The sequence below is a fragment of the Anas acuta genome, chromosome 10, assembly GCF_963932015.1.
Source record: "Anas acuta chromosome 10, bAnaAcu1.1, whole genome shotgun sequence".
In the NCBI taxonomy this organism is placed as follows: domain Eukaryota; kingdom Metazoa; phylum Chordata; class Aves; order Anseriformes; family Anatidae; genus Anas; species Anas acuta.
The window spans coordinates 246510-268058 of record NC_088988.1 but is presented as its reverse complement, the minus strand read 5'-3'; the positions used below and the strand labels follow the sequence as shown (position 1 = coordinate 268058).

The 21549-nt window shown below is 41.8% G+C and overlaps 1 protein-coding gene across 2 annotated transcripts in view; it reads left to right on the top strand.

Annotated features, from left to right (window-relative positions):
- The first annotated feature begins 355 nt into the window (after window positions 1-355).
- Window positions 356-21549, top strand: part of AP1G1 (adaptor related protein complex 1 subunit gamma 1) — a 45434-nt gene continuing 24240 nt past the window's right edge. The window contains exons 1-6 of one of the 2 annotated variants that reach the window (XM_068693288.1): window positions 356-683; window positions 10592-10795; window positions 15546-15670; window positions 18514-18655; window positions 19669-19765; window positions 20568-20644. In XM_068693288.1, coding sequence (XP_068549389.1) covers window positions 10595-10795; window positions 15546-15670; window positions 18514-18655; window positions 19669-19765; window positions 20568-20644 — 642 coding nt within the window. In that variant the 5' untranslated portion in view covers window positions 356-683; window positions 10592-10594. Of the gene's footprint in view, window positions 684-1063; window positions 1218-10591; window positions 10796-15545; window positions 15671-18513; window positions 18656-19668; window positions 19766-20567; window positions 20645-21549 lie in introns of those variants that run through there. The other variant, XM_068693287.1, reaches the window with a different exon arrangement.

Here is a 21549-nt window from a genome sequence, read left to right as displayed (position 1 = left end):
CGGCCTCGTCTGCGGGGAGCCGGCGGCTCCTCCCCGGGCGCGCTGCGGCCGATCCCCGCCGAGCACACAGCGGGCGGGAGCCGGGCCCGAGGCGCTCCCGGGCCCCGCCGCCACCGCGGGCCGGCTCCAGCGGCCGTGCCCCGGCGGATCGGAGCGCTCCTCCCCGCCCCTCCGGCCGCCGCGCGCGGCTTCGGTAACCCGGGCCCGCGGGGGGCGAGCCGCCGGCGGCTGCCCGGGCCCCGGCCCCTCCCGCTCCCGCCGCCCCCCCCGTGCAGCGAGGCGCCGCGGAACCCAGTCTGCGGGCGGCGCGACCCGCCCGGCCGCACCTCGGGGCAGCGCTCGGCGCGGGGCCCGCCCCCCCGCGTGACGTCATCAGTGACTGCCACGGCGCAACGCAGCGCCGCTCGCGGGTCCGGCACGCGTGCGCTTCCGCCGAGGAAAGTAGTGCGGGACGCCTCCCCCCCGCCCCGCCGCCGCCCGCCCCGTGCCGCCCCGGCGCCTTTCCCGCCGCGGAGGCCGCGGCCGCGCCCCCAGCCTGGCGCCGGTCGCGGCCGGGAGGCCGAGGGGAGCGTGCCGGCGCGCGGATCCCTCCGCCTGCCGTATCGGTGCTGAGGCCGCGCCGCCGCCATTTTGAATGCCCGGCTCCTGCCGCTGCCGCTTCCTCCGCTGCAGGCACCGGCCCGGTGAGTGGGGCCGCGCCGCCCGCCCCGCGCCTCTCCTCGCCGCGCCCCGCGGCAGCCCGGGCACCGCGCGTGCCGCCGCCGGGCCTCGCGGCGCTGCGCCCGGGTCGCTCCGCGGCCTCCCGGGGCCGCCCGCGGGAGGAGGCCGCCCGCTGCCCTCCCGCCGCCTCCGCCGGCGCGGGGCCCGCCCGCCCGCGGCCCCTGGCCGTGCCCGGCGCTGCCGGCCCCGCTCCGCTCCGGCCCCGGGCCCTCGGGGCCGGCTTCCTCGGCCGAGGGGCGCGCCTGCGGCGGGCCCGGGCCTTTGGCCGCTGGCGAGGCGCGGCCGGCAGGGCTCTGCCCGCCGCCCCGGCCCTGCTCCGGGGGCCCGGCGCCCCGCGGGGAGCGCAGGGCCCGCCGCCGGAGTTGTGGCAGGAGGAAGCGTTGCCTCGCCTCGTTGGCGCCGGGGGGCCTCAGCGTCCGACAAGTGGTTTGCGCGTTTGCATCCGCCTCGCCTTGGCGTTGTATTGCCTGTGCTGCGCAGCTGCCCGCAGCGTTACGGTGAGGCCGTGATTCTTACGGGGTCTGCGCGCTGTGGCGCGGATGCGTGGATTTTCCTGGAGGCAGAAGTCTTTGGTTTCTGGCCAAAAGCGTTTTCGGTAAATTTCAGCTTTGGGTCTGCGCTAGAGTTGTCTACCGTTACTCAGAAATCAGCCCGAGGACAGTTTCAAGTCCCATTCTCGAGGCTGGAGTTCTCTCTTTTTCTTGTCTCACAAACTGTGAGACAAACTACGACTTTTTCTAATGGTAGGCATTGTTTTGAAAGTTTGTGAATGAAACGTTTGTGTGTTTCGTTACATGGTAAGCGATGCTTTTAAATGCCTAGTGATCTACTTTAGTTTCCGATGCTTGAAGCCTGAATGGAAAGGCATGGGATGGGGTGCCAGGGGAACCCCTTTGGAGGGGTGGCATTTCTGGTGCAATACCTGAAAGTGCATTTGACACATAATAGCTTAAACAAAGTAAAATATACACATATTTTTTGCTGCATAGAACCCCTTGCATCTTGCATTTAAAATTACACATTGAGTTGTTTAGTTTCTTTTCCTTTTTTTTTTTTTTTTCAGGTTCTTATTCTACTTAACAGTGTATACTTGGTTTTTTTTTATGCCCTTTTACTTTTTTTCCCCCCTTTTTCTAAACTATACTCGTTGTTTTTTCCTTTGTTTATCTGCATGCGCTGTTTTACTGCCATTTTTTTTTTCCTTTTGCCTACTTTGTTTTTTGGCACGTGATTTGAAAACTTTATTGGATATGTGAGAGCTGAATAAAGGCAAGAGACTTTTTCTGAGACAGATTGCAGTGTGATCCCCTCGTTTCTTCCATGATGAGAGAAGGAGGGGAAGGTATTTAAATTCCCGTGAGTTGAGAAGGGGAAAGAAAGTCTGCGTTGTGAGGGAGTCAGCTTTCAGGTTCCCTCCTTTTTTGATAGAGGAGCAGTCTCTTCCTTTGTTCCCGTGACTGCAAATCTGACCTTCTTTCCTAATGGCGCTGTGATAAGAGTAGAGAGGTCCTTCAGTATGCTTGTTTGCAGTGTCCTGGCCAACGAGTCAAGGAGGTTAATGTTCCGATTCTTGATAGCTTCTTTGCATACAGACTTCTGAATTCTCATCGTTGTAAGCTAATGAGATCAGTAAGTTTATTTGTGGAATAAAACGGTTGTCAACAGCAGCAGAGGAACTGAAGATGTCTGTTCTCAGGCATGCAGACAGACTGTGCACTAATTAATGCAGTTCGGATTTGGAAAGTTGCCTTTCAAAGTATAAGGGCTAATAAAAATTTTAATTGCTTCTGAAGTTGCTCATATTCAGTAAAATGCCTCTTTTGCATTAATATTTTTATTTTTGAGTTGGCAATGTGTATAACTTGAGACTGTTTCAGACACAGGCTGTTTGATTTTTTGGTTTACCAAAAGGGCAAACTCTTCTGACTGAAAGTGATATTAATTTGTTCTAGATGATACTCAGGTGTTTTCCTCAGAAAACAATCTGGTCTATTGTGGTAGTAGTGTTTCTTTATTTGATGAGAGCTTTGGAGTCAGTAAGTGAATATATGATGAGGGCGTTACTCAAAAAAAGAAGGTGAGTGCAAGCAAATCTCTGCTAATATTGCTACTAGTAGTAAGGTTAGCCTCTGATGTTTGGAAGAGATGCTGTAGGTAAAATACAAGATAAGAACTTCTAGGACATGGCCAAAGTTACCTGCTGCAAAGTTGTATTAACGAATGGAAAAAATGTGGTGTATCATTTTTCATTAGGCTATATACCAAGACAAAGCAAGACGTGTGTTTTTGTCGCAAGGTAGTAGCAAGCAGGTGGTTTTTTTTTTTTTTAATTTTAACTCTGCAAGGAAATAAAATAACCAGATTGCTTAAAGATAAAAACAAGAATCTAGAAGCAGCTAAGAAATACAAAGGTGTAGCGTATGTAGGTCAGAGGTGATGGAAGGATGAAAACAGAAATCTGAAATAAAAAATCTCGTCTATAATGCTCATCAGCTATGTAGATGTGCTAACTCTTCTTCCAATGCTTCGTTAATTCTGTCCTTAAGAAAACATTTTCTATTTGTTAAGTGTTAGAGGCTAATATTTGTAATGGTTGAAAGCTCAGTGCATCCTTTTAAGCCAGTTCAGGAATTGTGCGGGTTGGTGTATATGTACCATTGTGCAGGAATGGGAGCTTCATCGGAAGTGTTTTCCTAGTCTTACTAAATTCTGTTGTTGGCTGTAGGTGCAGGAAACAAGAGAAGTAGTGCTGTGTTCAGCCTGGTGAGTTATAGGATCCTTTCAAAGTGTAGGTCTCTTCTGTCACTGTCCTCTCCTGCTCCCCACCTCTGTTACACTCACAGTACGCTTCCTGTTCTTTAAATGCACCTGGACATGGAACAGTCACTGCCCCCTCAAACTGCATTTAAGCTCTTGTTTTAAGGCATATTTTGCATACTTGACCATTTTTTTTTCTCCAAGCTATCTTTGTACAGTGCAAAGTAATGCTGATGCCTTGTGTTATCATATTGTATCAAACCACCCTCTGCCTTAATTTATTACTGCTTTCCTGATGTTGCTTATTTTTGACTTATTAGTTCCCTCCGTTTTATTAAATAGCTTTTTCTCAAGAGAGATTATTTTCCCCTTCAAATGTATGGTTGGCTGCTTATCTCTTAACTCTCTTGTGTTGCCTTTGCCCTTAGTGATGTTGACAGTGCTGCTTGGTTAGGTGTTTTAATGTTTTCCATATAAATATTGATAACACTAAACTATACAGCAATCAACCCCCTCTCCCAGCTTGATCTCTACTTCTAGTGTTTAATTCTGTTTTTGCTGTCAGTGTGTGTGTGTGTGCTTTTTTGTTTTAAGTATCTTATAGTAGTGTGAAGCCTGCTCATAGTGCTGTGGAGTTCAGGCTATTGGGATTTTGTGGATAACCATTGCAGTTATTCCCTTCATACAGTCTAGATATATCTTACGCTTTCTTTTTGTGTTCAGGAGGCTTGATGCAGTTCTACTGAAGCAAGAAGGGGAATTCTGTTACTGATTTCAGTTGGAGTTGGGTCAGGCTTTAATGTTGTAACTTCCTAAAAGCTGTTTGGTTTGAGTGTTTTTTTTTTTTTTTTTTTTTTTTTTTTTTTTTTTTTTTTTTTTTTTTTTTTTTTTTTTTTAAGGAGTGTGATTGCTTATAGATGAGTTGGGACAGAGCAACTTATTATGAATTTTTTAGAGCTGTTTGAAAATGTATGCTTCTGCAGTCTTGGGCTGCTTTTTAGAATGAACCAAGCTCAGAAATACTCAGTTATAGATTTTCCTGTAAATTGTATGCACCTTATTTGAATTGAAAATTTAGGCTATTTTCCCCAAACAGTAGAGCCATTCTATAAATAATTCAATGAGCCTCAATGGGTTCCATGTCTTTGTTTCCAGAATTCAAGGTGAAATAACAACAGAATTTAAAAACATGTCTGATATTTTGTCCTAAATAAGTTCTTAAGTGGTGGTGTGTGGTGGTTTTTTTTTTTTTTTTTTTTTTTTTAAGACATAGGCTAACATTTCTGAATGGATTACACTGGAGCAGGTCTCAACTCAATTGCATGTTTAAGTACCCTAAATCTTTATGCTGCAGTTCCTGATAGCTGAATGTAGCTTGACTGAAGCACTCGAGCATTTTACATGTGGGACTTCGGTTGTATCGTGTGCTGCTTGCAAATATAAAAGGTTATTTGGTGAACAGTTGTATTTTAACGTTACTGTATTCTCAGGGAGGTTTTTATCGAGGTTTTATACTTAAATACTTTCGGAATAATGGCTTGTTAAATAAAATCTTCAAATTTTAAACAACACAAACTTAACTAGTAAAAGACTACAAGACGGGAGAAAATAGCTGTTTAGAGATATAATTTAGACTAAAACTAAATGTTTTTAATACAGTATGATTTTTGTTTTCCTGGTTAACAATTTCTTTTTGCTTTTGGATAATATACTAAGAATAAGTTGCATGAAGAAAGAATACTTTCTTCATTAGTTTGTTCAGGGGAAGAACTCATGAGTTGGAGAGGAGGAGAATCCCTGAGTTAACACCTTTTATAAGATGCAGAGAGCAGGAAAAAAAAATGTTTAAAGGAATCTAGGCACCAACCACCTAACCACTGGAGCTAATTGAGTTAAGCGTCTAACTTTTTCTTGGTAGTAGGCTATACTAAAGACTAATGCCTTTAAAATAAGAAGGATAAAGCAGACTTGATGAGGTAGAAACATTTTGTTGATCATACCAGATATTGTGAACTTAACTGTTAGTTTTTTTTTCCAGGTATTCAGGGACCAGCCCTGATTTCTAGAGCCTGTAGGTAGCAAAGAAATGGCCAAGGAGTACTGCTACTGTAAAAAAAATTAAAAAAAAAATGAGGAAAAAGGAGATTGCTTTTAAAAATTGCATTGTCATTTATGTTGATATGAAAGAATAAAAACATGTTCCTGTACCAGGGCAAAAATGTTAGCTAATCCTGAAAAACAAGACCTGCTACTCTGAAGGAAGTTCTAAGCTGTGTTTAACCAGCTAAAATTATACTTCAGGTTTGCTATTACCACGTGATATGGTTTCCTCTCTGTTAGTCATCTAGTGCAATAAAATGCATTTTTATAATATAGAGCTCTGTAAAATCTCATTGTTCATGGCAGTTTATTTGATAGCTTCGTAGTTGTCACCTCAAGCTGATTTACCTTAATCCTTTGCAGGGTTCATAGTGTGAATTTCAAGATTCTGATTTCAAGAAAAACGATATAGTCAAAATTGGTAGATTGCTTCTTACGTGTTTTAGTTCTTCTAAGTTACATTGTTTAATTCTATTTATATTTTGATTTTGTAAATTGTCAGTATTCTTTTTGTTTTAGCTCTCATCAATAAGCAGGTTACTAACATATGCTCCTACTTCCTTCCTTTAGTGAAATCTGTATGTCAAGTCCCAGTGGAATTTTGATGCTGTAAGGTTCCACTGCCTTGGCAGGGCCATGGTATGGTTGTGCTGCATCTTGTCCATACTACGTATGATCAGGGAAGTCAAAACTATTTAGCAATAAATCAATTTGGGGGGCTTGTTGGAGTCCTTTTTCACTCTTTGTGCTTTTTATTATGCTGCTGCTTCCTTGAGTGCTAGCTATGTAACCATGGAGCCCAGGAGGCCCCATGCCTACCTAGCTGTTATTGCTTGTCACTATGCTCAGGTTCTAGTCCCGGATTGCTTGGCAGCGTGTATGTGGAAAAATGTTTGTTTCCTATTGTTCTGCAACCTCTCACAATCCTGGAAAACTAATATACAAATAATGCTTGGAGGTGATTTGACTAAAGGGAGAGGAGGTTTATGTACACTTCTTGAAAGGAACAAGAAAAGGGAGCCAGAGCAGTCCCCTCTCTCTCTCTCTCTCTCTCTCTCTGTCATGTTTCTTTTGTCTCCTTACCTGTGTGCCTGAGAGTGCATGCTGATTAGATATATATCATGCAAAGTAGTTGCTATCTTGTGTGAATTAGGTGTTTTCCATCCTGGGGGAATATCCATGTAACCTTGTTGCTTCATTCTAGCTCTTCTGATTATTTTTTTTCCATCAAGCCTGCAAAATATGTGCTAATGTTTTGCAGTCATGCTTCTTACTACATTCAAGTCCTAGCATTGTGGGCTTAACTATTAAGTTACAGCCTGTCCCTTGGATAGGAGTCATCCAGAGGAATTTGGGATTGTACAGAAATTGTTGGTGAGTTACTGGGTCACCATTCTGAGTACAAAAGCATGTATGGCCCTCAAAAAGCTAAATGAGTCTGGGGAGAAGGGGGCGGGGAGAAGGGACAGAAACTGATTCTGAATGACATTTTGTCAGTCTTGTGATACCTGCACAAAACTTGGTTTGTTGGTTCAGAGGACTTGGATTTAGGATGATTAGCTTTTCTGACCCTGCAAGCTATGGATCTTTACTTGCTGACCAAGGGGCATGTGTTGCTCATCTTTGAGTGCTGGAAGAGATGAACGGGCAGGACATTAAAGTTGCTGCTTAGACATCCCTATTTCTTTCGTTCAGTGGTTAATGAGATACTGAGGAGCTGCGCTTCTTCTCCCATCAGTTATTAAGATGTTGAGGAGACGCCCTCTCTCTGTTACCTCCCCTATGCACCTGCTGCTTCCCGTACTGAGACAGGAAACTGGGTTAGATCTGTTTCATGACTTACCTGGCAGGGTTGGCTCTTGTTCTCTGCCATCTCTCCTCTATGCCCTGTTCTGCATCAATAGAGGACAATACATACTTGATTGTGCAGTCTGTTAGTAAGCTTCACCATGTTGCTTAAACTGTTTGGGTGTATGCACACTGTGTCGTGTATACGGTCATGCTTAGTAGAAATTCAGCAGGAATTACCCAAGGTGTGTCACATTGAAGGTTAGCATTATAATAGGCTTTGGAATGGTTGATAATGGTAAATATTAATCTGTTCTGGAATACTTCTGAATTTACGTATTCTCATGTCCTGAATCTCTTCATGACTGCAGTAACTGCTGTATACACTTGCCAGAAATTTCTGAAACTTAGATGAGATTTCCAGTTTATTGGCATGCAAAAGAATCTTAGACTTACAGTTGAGGGTGGAAAACAAAATGTCTGTTGTGAGAATTTCTTGGTAGCAAGAAAAGCCTTTCTTATGGAGAGGGAGGAGGAGGCCAACCTGTTACATCGCATGGCAATTACTATGCATTGAAATGTTTTTGTTTTTTTTTTTTAAAAAAAAAGGCGCGCACAAAAAAGTAGCTCAACCCCCAAAGAGTAAGAGTGTGAAGTGATTCTCTCTTGTGAGAGAGAGAATTTTTTGTAGATGGGAGTGTGAAAAAAACTTTTTTTCTTTTTATGGAAAAAATTGAAAGATATATTTAAAAAATGCTAAATTATTGACTAAAAAAGGAGTATGGTTGTGAAGTTGCAGCACAAATACAGAAGTTCTTAATGTTGGAAAATAAATTGTAGCTTTGTCTTTTGCCCTTCATGCTGTCCTCCTTGTGAGCACTTCTCAATCACTCTCTCCTTATCAGGCAGGATGTGTGTGAGAGATAGAATTGCTCTTAGGAAATAGCTCGGATTGGACTGTGTCTGTACTAACAGCATATTAGTATGACACAATCAGATGAGAAAAGGAGGTAACCTTTTAATTGGCTATAATCTGGGTAAAACTCTTATTCTTCATTGCTTTGCTTTCTGAAATGCTGGTTCATTGTTTTACTGCTGTTGTGATATGGGGAGGAAAAATAATCTTTACAGTGTGGTATGTTGATTGTTTATGTAAGGGCATTTGTAAGTACAGGTTATACATTTCTTACAGTGAATGGATGATGACAGAGTGACATCATACCAGATTGCCACTGTTTGATTTCATTTGCTCTGCTGCTTCAGAGAGGTATGAAGTCCTGCCTTAGATTGGTGAAGGATGCAAAATAAAGGTTCTTATAAAGGTCTGCTTTGGAAGCGTGGTATCTTTACTCGGTGCTGTTCCATTGGCTTAAATGATTCTGGCTGTCTGTTGTTTTACTTTGACATAAAGAGCCAGACTGACAGCGATGTGCTGAAGCCCTCCGCAGATGTGCCTGCCACAGGTGTTCGTTGGGCACAGGCCAAGAAAACAGCACTGCCGGTAACAAGTCACAGGCAGGGCAAACCAGTGTTGCGCAATTTATAAGCCCTTCAAATGTAATGTGAAAGCAACAGGACCTGTGATATCAAGGTAAAGTAATACCAAGCTTAATTTTGTTTGCAGACCATATGATAGGGTTTTGGAAAGTTTGCAAAGAAGTCTCTACTTAAAGCTAACAAGCAAAACGCCCCTGATTGTAACCTGTACTAGCCGTTGCCTGTATTCTCAGGAACGGGAGTTTAAGATCTAAAGCCTCATCATGGGTCTGTGCTTCAGTTGTGTTGCTTACTGCAGGAGCGAACGTTTCTTCTCTTCCCTGCTCCATCTCAGATCTCCCATTGCTGTGTGTTCCCATTGCCTTGTGTCAGCACAAATCAAACTGTTTTGTTCAAAGACCGCTTCTGTTGAAAGGAAAATAAGCTGTTTTAGATGCACAAGTTGCCTTATCTGGCATGCCATGTCCCAGGAAAGCTGCTGGTAGAAGGATGGAAGGAGTGGAATTGAGCACCTCTTTCAGCATAAGCCTGCTCATAAGTCATCTTAACAATTATGAAACTACTACCCGTAGACTGCAGAGGAATGTGCCTGCAGTAGTGCTTTTATTTTTTATTACTTTCTCCCTGGTTTTCTAACAAAAGATATTTGGCATGTCAAAATATCTGAGAGGTATATTGAGGAGTGAGGGTGGGGGTAGGAGGTGAATCCAGGCTTAAAAATGATGGAGTCTAACCAGAGTGTTGCCACCCAGGAAAGAGATTTGGGGCTTTATTAAACCAGTACATGAAAAACACCGGCCGAGCACTTTGTAGCAACCACAACCTCAAACCGAGTGTTACACATCACTAGGGGAAAATAAGAGAGAGCAAAGTAGAAGACATTTTATGCAGATAAATATGATGGCATAGCTACCTCTGAAAGGTTGTGTGCAGCACCATTGAACATAGTTTTAAAGTTTGGCTTTCATTTGAGAGTAATTCTTGTCTTGAAGAACATTCAAGAGAATAAATTGTTCTCTAGGTCAGATGGCACCATCACTATTCCATATGGTAAAATGGAACTACTTGAAGTTCGTGTAGAATATGTCTGTCTCCTGCAGTCTCCTTCATACAGTGACAGGCTTGTTTTAGAAAGTATTGTTCTGGCTGTTGCCTAATAAAGGGACAGTGTCAACTTGATTCCGAAATATATCCACACCGATAGGATTGCTCTTCCATCAGCTTTTTCTGCTGCATTCCACCACTCAAAGTATTAAGTGTGCAAGTCCATAGGACTTTTGAAGCCTGGCTATTTGAAAAACCTATCTGAAATCTTGTGCAAGTTAATAAATAGCATTGCTTTTTGTAAAGAATTTCTGTCCCAAGTTGTCACAATTTTTGTGATTAATCCTCTTTGAGCCTGACGTCCTTGGGGAGAGTAAGAAGATGTGAACATGGGAGCATACCTTGCATACCATTTCTGCCTGTTTCAGATCAGAAGTCACTTTTATGTTCACTTGATAGCTAGTTCAAAACATTGCGAGAATGTATGTTCCTGGAAGGTGCAATTAATTCTTCTGTTTTTCAAGTTTACTTTTAACCATACTGCTGAAGCAGCCTGTATTTTCTTAATTCTTTTGTTTATATAATTGTAGGGGAAGAAGGAAAACCTTATGTTAAACTTTGAGACAATTATTAAGTCATCGGATACAGTAGAAGAAGGCTTACGGATATCTTTTTCTCCTCCCAGAGGATGCCAGCCCCCATCAGACTGCGGGAGCTGATCCGGACCATCCGGACAGCAAGAACCCAGGCAGAAGAGCGTGAGATGATTCAAAAGGAGTGTGCTGCTATCCGATCATCCTTCCGAGAGGAAGATAACACGTACCGATGCAGAAATGTGGCAAAGCTGCTGTATATGCACATGCTGGGATACCCTGCACATTTCGGACAGGTAGGTTAGTCTTTGATGCTTGCTGTGCTATGTGCCTAGACCGGTATGCTTTATGTATTTTGGGTACATGGTCTAAATTGGAGCATTCCTAGCTGCAGTTTTGCTTTGAGATGTTTTGATGTTTGTTTTCACTCACATTTTGAATCTGTGTTAGTTAGTTTTGACCATGTTATAGACTTTTGCTGTTTGGAACCTGTTCTTACATATTTTGTTAAAGAACTTAGGGTTGGTCTGACTTTGCCAGGCTGTGCGCTCCTCATTGCCCATGTTTCTGCAGAGCAGTAGTTCTTAAACCATAGTCCAGTATGGCTATTTGTAGATGGGTTCAAAATGTCACGTCAAAGTTCTGTCTCTGGAAATTACCAGATGCTTCCAAGGTGTTTCTGTACTGTTCTACTTCTAAAATAATCTGTTCTAGGAAGATAATAGCTGGTCTGTTGCCAGAAATAAGAAATTGGTGTTCCTTATTCCCATCTTACTGAAGTGACTTGGAGAAAGCCAGTATGGGTTTTCCTACTCTCTTGGCTTATTTTTGACACAGTTTCTCAGTCAGATTTTGAAAAAGCGAGACAGGAAGATGGAATTCTTGAACTATTGTTCAAAAATGTTCTTCAGGTTGAACTTTGCTTAGTCTTTGGGGCATAGTCCATTTTTCTTAGAAGTCAGTAAGCATCCTGTTAGTCATAGCTCGATGGAAGGCCTAGACTAAGTAAGAAGGCGGTCAAATTGCAGATTGCTGTAGTCCTTAAAGTACCTTCATGTTCTCAGTCTACACATTCGCAATTGGATTGACTGATCCACATCTCTCACTAATGCAATGGACTCAAACCACAGAAATCAAATTTCAAATAGTCTTACTGTTAAAGAGCAAGCCTGGGCTGTGCTTTCAGTTTAAGATGAGTTCTCTTACTATATATCATTGGATTCTTCCCACAGAATAAAGTGTTGTTGCATGAGAGCAAGTGAATTATCCTGTTCTTAGTATTACACATGGCAGGGTTCCCCGGTCTAAGAGAGAAACTTCCTGTCAAAAATGTTAAGGAACTAAGAGCTCCAATAATAATAAAAATACAGATAAACATCATCAATAATTTTTACACTGTCAGTTTTTAGGAGTATATTTAAATTTTATTTTAATTATTTTGCATTGTTACTCAATTATTTAATCCTGTGTGTGGATGATTAGTGATTCTTCAATTTCTGCTTTTGTTGGTAAGGGTAAATTACCTCTTTGGTCTCAGTGGAGAAAGGATAAAACAGGTTACATTTTTTATTGCTGGTGTTGCTACATCTCAAACATTTATGCTGACTGTTCTGGGGACAGAATCATCCATTCTATAGCCTTGTTTCTCATACAGTTTGTAATTTGCACTTTCAGGAAGTTATAGGGCACAAGGCTGAGAACATGTCCTCGGTGCTTATAACTGGAAGGAATCTTTCAAAGTACTGATGTTGTGTAGGTGGAGTATATGATCTCCGTTCTTTCTCAATAGCAAGAAGTTTGACTGGGCAGGGGAGATGTTGAAGGCAGATGCTGTTCCAGCAGTAGCATCTTGGAGATAGGCAGTCCAGCATTATAGACAGGAAGTTTCTGAGAGTGACAGGATAAATGAGTAGGAAATATGTTTTGATGAAAAACAGGAGAGGCACAGACTGTTAGACCCATGTGTGTCTTAAAGATGAAACCAGACATCTGACTTCAGCTAGCATGATGGTTTTACTCAGCTGGGCAGCTGAGCTCCACAACAACTGCTCTCTCCCTTTTCCCTCCCCAAAGGGAAAGGGGGAGAAAATACAATGGAAAGGGCGCAAGGGTTGAGATAAGGATGGGGAGATCACTCAGCAATTATTGTGATGGGCAAAACAGACTCAGCGTAGGGAGATTAATGAAATTTATTACCTATTACTAACAAACTAGACTGGGGGAAGGGGAGGGGAACAGAACTCACTAAAAAAACTTTCTCCCAATCCACCCTCTTCCAGCTTCTGCCCCTGAGAGGTGCAGGGGAACGGGAAGTGGGAGTGCTGCGTTCAGTCCCTGATGCTGCTTCTCCGCTGCTCCTTCACGGCCACTCTCTGCCCCTGCTCCAGCATGGGGTCCTTCCCAAACAGATCCTCTGCGGGCTGTCCACAGGCAGCAGCTCTTCAAGAACCGCTCCCACATGGCTCCGTACCATGGCGTCCATCCATCAGGAGCAAACTGCTGCAGCACGGGTCCCTCACGGGTGGCATCTTCCCCCAGGCCCCCTGCTCCCCGTGGGCTCCTCTCCATGGGCTGCAGCTCCGGCCCGGGGCCTGCTCCTGCGGGGGCTCTCCATGGGCCACAGCCTCCTCCAGGCCACATCCACCTGCTCCACCGGGGGCTCCTCCAAGGGCTGCAGCGTGGAGATCTGCTCCATGGGTGCAGGGGGACAGCCGGCTCCACCAGGGGCCTCTCCACAGGCTGCAGAGGAACTGCTGCTGCGTGCCTGGAACACCTCCTGCTGCACTTACCTCGGCGGTACCTCTTACAGAGGCTCAAACAACATTGCTTATTGGCTCAGCTCTGAGCAGCAGCACCGGGGTCCTTTGGAGCCAGCTGAAACTGGCCCTTATCTAACATGGGGCAGCTTCTGGACACTGCTCACAGAGGCCACCCCTGCAGCCCCTCGCTTCCAAAACCTTGCCAGGTAAACCCAATACAGGTAGTGGTGTGGATGAGGTAACCAGTAATAAAAGAGAGGTTAGAGAATGTGTCAGAAATAGGTCAGCCATTAGCTTCCTTCTTTCCAAGACAGGATTTCTCAACTGTGACCCAGGAAATCTTGTACAGAAATACGGGCATGAGCGCTACATTTAGCCAGTGCATGCTGGGATGCACTGCATGGCAAGCTGGCTTTTGAGCATGTGCGGAAGCCATTTGTGTAAGATTAGAAGACATCCTGGACAAATTACTTTAAAAATACATATGTATTATTTCCACTTGCAAAAGAATTCTGGTCTGAAGATCATCTGTGTCTGGCTATATACCTCTACACACATCAGGCTTTACTGATGTATCTGTTACAGTAACGATGTAGCAAACTTCAATTGTTGTTCCTTTGAGTGAAGTGGTTACAGTGGCATAAAGACTTCTTTCACTAATTAAACCTAGCAAGAGCTTCAATTGATTGCGTTGCTCAGTAGTGCTGTGCATGAAGCCAGTTTGCATGCATTTGTACAGAAGTGAAATGAGCTTGTCAGCTTTTCACAGGGTAAATTTCATTAATGTCATTCAAATTCAGAAAGTATCACTCGTTGATGCATAGTCATTTGTTTCCTTTTGCTTGTCCTAAGATGTTTGTCTTCTACCTTTTTTAGCTGTTACACTGTAGATTAGAGGCCATCAGTTCTATCTTGAACTTTGCTGAGGTTGTATAAGAAAGCATCCTATAAATCGTGGGAAGAATGTTGGTTCAGAGCTGCATTATTTTCTTACAGAAAACACTGGAAAGATAAGAGGTAAATAGGTAGTGCTCTGTGCCTGGTTGATCTTGTCCGTTCATATGAGCTCAGTTCTCCTTTTTGGATGACTGATGTTACTATTCAGAGGTATTTTTTTTATTCTAGATCTTCAGCCAAGTTAAACCTAGCAAACTGAACTCAGTTTCTCTCAAGTTTTTTCTTACTGGTTTGTCACAAACCACAAGCTGGCTGGTTCATGTGTGGCAACCTCTTGCATAGTTGAGTCGTATGTTCTGGTTCTGTGCAGTTGTGAGAACTTATGGCTAGACCATAGCATTTATTCTCTCTGCCACTTCGGTTTAAATTTTTCTTACCAGATTTTCAGCATCCTGTACAACTTTACCCTGTTGATGTGTATATGCTTCTTGCATGTCTCCTGTGCTCTGTTGCCCTGTTCAAGCTTCTCTATAGCTAAGGTCCATGAAAACCTCTTCATGCTGCCTCGTATTTTTGCCTATGCATGCCCCTTTCACATCCTTTACAGCAAACCTTTTGGAAACTTTAATCCCCTCTGTACACCCATTGTGTATGTGTGCTTTCTGCCCCAGCTGATCTGTTAAATGGCCTTACGGGATTGTTTGTGAGAGGATAGGTTTCTTACTTGCTCTGAGAAGCCATTTCTGCTATTTTGTCTGGAAAGTAGAATCTGGATTATACCTGGCTAGTCATCTGTTAGAGAAAGATACCAGTGCAGTCATGTCAGAAAGTCTGTATTTGTGCTCTAAGGAAAAGCTAAGCTTAAAAATTGCTTAACGAATTCTGAAGTCAGCTGAGCGCAAGTGACAGTTTTGCATGTTATCTAAGGAATCTCCTTTATGCTTTTGAACACAGGTGGCATATTTCTACATGGCAAAAGGGAAGCTTGTAGGACTGCAATGCATGACTTTAGTTAAACTTCAGGGGTTTAGATAGTGGTTATAGAACAGCATAAAAACTGAACTATCTCTGGCTGTATCCAAGGTTTACCTAGCTAGCTACTTAGTTACAGCTTATAATCATCAAATCTGTTTTTGACAGCTTAACAGAGCATTGATCCTCTCTCTGGTGGGCAGATATATCCATTGAAGTGCTAAAAATTTCCACTGCATATGAAACATGACCCATCCTCTGGATTTCCAGAACTTTGTTTTGTTTTTATTTATTTATATTTATATTTCTTTAATTGATGGATTTCTCCATCTAGAGACCTAAATCGGTAAACATCAAACTTTCTCCTCTAGCTGAGTAGTAGTTTAAGCTAATTCTTTTTCTTTTTTTTTTCTTCCAGTTGGAGTGCCTCAAGCTCATTGCCTCTCAGAAATTCACAGACAAGCGCATTGGGTATTTAGGTGCCATGTTGCTGCTGGATGAGAGACAGGATGTCCATCTTCTTATGACCAATTGCATCAAGAAGTAAGGGTACCAGCTCTCTCTCCATCAACACATGCTTTGAGGCTTCAGAATCTGAAAGTACACTCCTGATATTTTGAGTACTTAGTTCTTGTCCCTTGTGTTACAAAACTGGTGCCTTCAATCTATTGTATACTGTTGACTGTAAAAGATTGTTCTAGTATTGTACTGAATTGGATGATTCCCTCTAGATTCCTTAGAGGGAAGAGAATACAAACTTGCCTTGGTCCTGAAGAGGTACATACTGCAAACCATACTTGATGTAGCTACTGTTTTAGAATGGTAATACATGTTACTCTTGAGGTCATGTTAAAACAAACAAGATTAGGAATATGTAATCCTCACAATAAGCTGTTTGGCCAGTGCAGGCAACCTCATGTTTTAAAGAAGTCTCTTCCGTGTCTGTAAACTTAATTAATTATCTCCCAGTTTGCAGTAGGAAAGAGTCAGAGAAACAGCTAGTAGTGTAGCGTAACTGAAGGTCCCCACAGCTCTTGTATACTGATCTGATTTTTTTATAATGTGACTAAAACATTATGTACAAGACTGGCCATCCAGTGTTACAAAATCATATCTGTTTCTGCAGCCATGTTGTTCTGTTTACTTAATGAATTCTGAAGAGTTGTTTGTTGTTTTTTTTTTTTTTTGTACTTCAGAGATCAAGGCTGTGTATGCTGCCTTTTCTTTTGGGTTGACCTAACAGTGCTGATGAATGATTTTCCTTGCAAGCAAGGCAGCAACTTGGAATGTGCTGTTTACTTGGTGTCTTGCTGAAATTAGGCAAGAGGGGATGAAAAATAAGGATTGTTGTGTTTTTTTATTTTATTTTTTTTTCCTCTCAGCAAGATATTACTAAAGCAGGATTGCTTTTTTTATAGTTTAGTAAATGAGAGTTGATGTGTTTCCAGTGACAGATACTGCTTTTCCAGATGGATGGGGGCAGGAGCGGAACAACTGGAGTCTAGCTGATTTATCCAAATGTATACTTGGTTGTGTGTGTTGTGCCTATATTTATTGTTTACTTTTAGAACATAATCCTCTCAGGTAGTAGCAAGTAAAGCATTGATGAGATTGATCAATTAGGCTGTGGCCTCAAAGTACTTGAAAATAAACTTGACAAAGCTGTGGGCCTGAGAATCTACTAGTGTCCAGGAAAGAGACATTTGGTCAAATATTTTTTTTCAGTGGAATGTTGTACTTGTGAGACTCTTCCATTAGAACTAGGTTGCTAGGTTAACACCTTTCTTGATTGTGGTTAACGCATTTTTTGATCGTTTATGTTGAAATAAATGTGTAGTAGGGGTGCAGTGAGTTTGAAATGGGCCAGACTGGAGCTCAATGACACTGACAGACAGTTTTGCACCACGTTGGTGGGTTGTCTATTGCTTTCTTCTTTGGCTTCCATAACTACCATTATTTGTCTTGCTTTTATCACTGTCTTATAGCAAGACCTAGATTTTCAATGCAAACAAGTGGGCACCTTTGAAGCACATCCTTGCTATATGCACAAGTATATATAGCTGCCAAAAACTTGTTAAAGGAAGGAAACAAAAATCAACGTGTTTAATGGCATGTTATCTGCTTTTGCATCTGCATGTTGCCATAACTTGACGTTAGGAACAGAATGCTCTCTTGCTTTTCTGCATGTTGTGCACTTTTGGTTATGTACCACTCCCTTCCCCTGCTCTCTCATCGTGAAATCCCCAAATTGCTTCTCAAACCAGGGAACTTATTTTTACTTTCTTCATTTGTCGTCATTTGTGAATGAATCCTGGGGGCTGTGGTGACATGAATACCGAGTAGTTTGATGGAAAAGTGGTTAGAAGGCAGTTTTAAAAGCTGTTGGGATTTCCATGTGGAAGCCACATTGTCTTGTACTTGGTATGACATTGGTGGATGACCTCATAAATAGTGCCTACTGAAACATGGCTTCGTTTATTGACTACATTTTGCATCTTCCATTGGCATATGAAGAGTTAGGATTATTAAACAAAATTACTATATAGATTATTTATAAACTGTGTGAGTAATTATATTTTTTGTTTTTGTGTGTTGTTTTTTTTCCTAGCTCAGGGTGGAGAATATTTTACATGACTTTTTATACATTGGTTTGTAAATGTGGATCCTGTTTTTTCTGATTTAGTGTTTGTGCTCAGTGTATAAGTCTTAGTATAATATGAAATAAGAATTTATGCTAAGCTTAGCATTTTAAGGGCATATGTTTTGTTTCTTATCCTTTAAGGTTTTACTTTGTGACCAGATCCATGTGAAGCTTTACAACTCATTCGTTAGTCCTAATAGTCAAATAAAAGGGAGGGAGGAGAAGGGCAGTTAGAATTAAGATATTACATGCAAGGAAAACTACGCAAAAAACTTAAGGCACAGAAACTACATAAGTGTGCGTATAAACAAAAAACAGAAGCTGAAGCCTGTCCAAGAACACGGTTAAACTGGAACAGCCTGCAAAGTTACTGCAGGGCTGTGCTTGATATTAGGTTCTTTTCTGTTTGCAAATTGCAAACTACAGAGTTTTTTATTTGCCGTAGAAGTGTTTATTTACTGTAGAAGACAATTGTGTCATCTCTTCTCAGCTCAAGCAGTGGATGTTCACATGATATTTTTACCAGAATCTACCTTTGAGAATTCTACCTATAACTAATAGAAAACCCTATGGTACATGCACTCCAAGCTTATGTTGCTCCTTACTCGTACTCCCAAGTAGCTGAGAATTTGGAGGCCTTTTTCATGTGTGCAGATGTCTAAATGAGTGTAAGCTGATGCCCTTTTTTCCATATTCAGGCTCTCTGTGTGCTGATTGACTTTTTTTTTTTTATTCTCCCTTACAGTGACCTTAATCATAGCACGCAATACGTGCAGGGGCTGGCACTCTGCACCCTTGGCTGCATGGGCTCCTCGGAAATGTGCAGAGACCTTGCGGGAGAGGTGGAAAAGCTCCTCAAAACTTCCAACTCCTATCTTAGGAAGAAGGTACATTTGAATACTTTGTTACAGATTAAAACTCAAGTTTGATGGGGTACTTTGCTTATAACCGGAATACTAGACAGCTTGTAGCTCTGGCTGAGTATTTCCCGGTGTGTGAGATAGGTAGAGGCCAAATCTGTCTCTGCATAGCAGGAATGTATAAGCCTCTAGAAGTCAAGCCTCCAACAGATGAGGCATTTGTTTCTAATTTCATACTCTTTACCTTAAGGTTATTGATTATCATGTGAGTGCCTGCCTGTTCACAGGCATTAATCCTAGACTTCTAGTCATTAGTTTTATTTCAGTATGTTCTCAGATAAGTCCATCATTAATAAGTATATTGTTAATAGTGCAGACTAATATCTGAAGATTTTAACCTATTAGGTACTACTGGAGATGAGTACCAGTAGTACTCATCTCCAGATCAGAGATGACAGGTTAAGGACTTGAAATGGGCAAAAGCAATTAGAAAATGTCTAACTTCCTTAGCAAGTGGGACAAAACATCTGCAAAATGTGATCAGCCTTGTTCTTTTAAATTTATTTCATTATTATGTCTTGGAGGGGAGGGCAGGGGCAGCAATGAGATTTTAGGAGAGAATGTTGTATTCTGGGAAGAGGCAGCCAGTGCACTTGATTATCAACCAATTGCAAAAAAAAAAAAAAAAAAAAAAAACCTTCATAACATTAAGACAGACTGAAGTAGCCTTATTAATACCAGGCTGCTTTGCAGTTAATACAGCTTCTGAAATGAATAACTTACAAATGAAGTATTTCTAGTGCAAGTATTACATTGCAGCTTAGTGCTGGTTTTGTTTCCTCCTCAACAGTGAAAGTTTTATTGAACTCTTTTCTGTAATGCTCTTTAGTATCACTTGCAGAGAGATGGAAAAATACAGTATAAACTTTCCAAGCCTATGTATATGATGAAATTTGTGATAATTGCTACTGTGCTAGATGTTCTCAAAATGTGTCTTTGTCATTATACTATGTGCTAACTGAACTGTTTTTCCTATACAGGCAGCATTGTGTGCTGTTCATGTTATCAGAAAGGTGCCTGAACTTATGGAGATGTTCCTGCCAGCCACCAAAAACTTGCTGAATGAGAAGAACCATGGTAATGTCTGAGCCTGCTTAGCAAGGCTATGCCATTCTTTGCAGGTGCCACACTTGCTACTGAAGCCTTTTGTTTGGAGGGAATTTTTGAGGTGTATTTTTAATTTGTTTCTTCCCCATGGTATGCAGCGAAAGCATATGTTCTTCAAAAGATGGGGACATATGACTGATAATTAGCAGGACTTTACACGGCATAGGTGATGAAAGAACACTTTCACTTTTTTTGACTTCAGAGTGGGTGGAGTGGGAAAGCTTATGGCTTTTATCCAGCACACTGCCTAAAGGGACTTCAAAGTGTGTGTGTTTTTTCTGTTTTTTTGTTTGTTTCTGTTGTTGTTTTTGTTTTAGCTTTTTGCATGTCTCCCATACTGATTTTTGAAGACTTTCTAAGGAAAAGGCCTAGTTGAGATCACATATGCTCAGCTAGAGTACCCAAATCAGAAGAAGAAATCAGGAAACATGAGGAACCCAACACGTACAATGAATGCAATCAAAATGTTTTTGCCCATCTCAGATCTTTTGTTAGCCTGTTTGTTACTATCTAACAGTATATTTAATATGCAGGTTTCTGTAAACAGTGTGCAAGGACAGCTTGTCCTCTTTTGACCCTTAGCTGCTGCTGTAAGACAAGCACATTGCTATTAACTTTCTCTTGGTCACAGCTGCAAGTTCAAGTATCTTTTGGGGACATGTGTTAGATTTAAGAGGAGGATGTTTTATAACATTTGTCATTTCTTTATTTTTGTCACTTGTCTGGAGCCAATGAAATTGTAAAACACAGATTTTTTTTTCCTGGTTTTTAGGTGTTCTACACACATCAGTAGTCCTCCTCACGGAGATGTGTGAGAGAAGTCCAGACATGCTTGCACACTTTAGAAAGGTAAGTGTGAATGTGATGACATTGCAGAATTAATGTTCATGGCTTTTTGTTTTTGAGAAGTATTTCTTATTAATTTCCAAAGTGAATGCAATGTGTACATTTTAAAACCCCTAAAACAATTTAGGTGAAGAAATTGATGGTATTGTCTGTTTGTTATCAAAATAATAAGAAAAATGCTGGGAATTTTGGGTGTCTAGCACCAGTCCCCTTCAAGAAGGGGGTAAGTTATAAAACATTGCTCTTAAGAACGTGCAGTACGAAACTCACCCTGAAGTTAGTTACAGTCTCTCCTTTGACTAATACTCTGCTAGTGTTTTGTTTTGTTTTTTTTTTAACTCTTTGTAGCTAATTTCATAGTGTCATCAGGAATTCAACATGTATTAAACACAAAGAAGCAAAGAAGAAAAACTAAGGCTTAGACACTTGAATATCTTAACCACTGCTACACAGTCTTAGAAGCCTAGGTCAAAAATACCGATGAAAGCTCTAGTTCTGTAGATACCTCATCTCTGGTGCATGCTGTATTACATCATTTTCCATTTTTACTTGAGGGTTTTGAGAGTCAACATCATTCCTCCTGCTCTGATTAGGAATGTTTACTTCTTTTTGTCTTCCTAGCACAAACTTCCTTACATTGCTTTGCTATGCAGTATTATTGCCATAATAAAGAATACCAATGAAATGACATCTGAAAATTTCATTGATTTTTGTCATTCTGAGTTGTGGTCAAAGTAGAAATTGAATGAAGTTGATAAGCAGAACTGTCCAATTGCTCTTCTGAAGTGTCTCAAGGGAGGTTATTTATCTGCGTGCCCAGTTTACTTCCTTGGTTTGCCTATATCATAAGGGATTTCAAACAGTGCATCCATTGATGCATCTTAGCACTTTGGCATGCATCTTCCCTT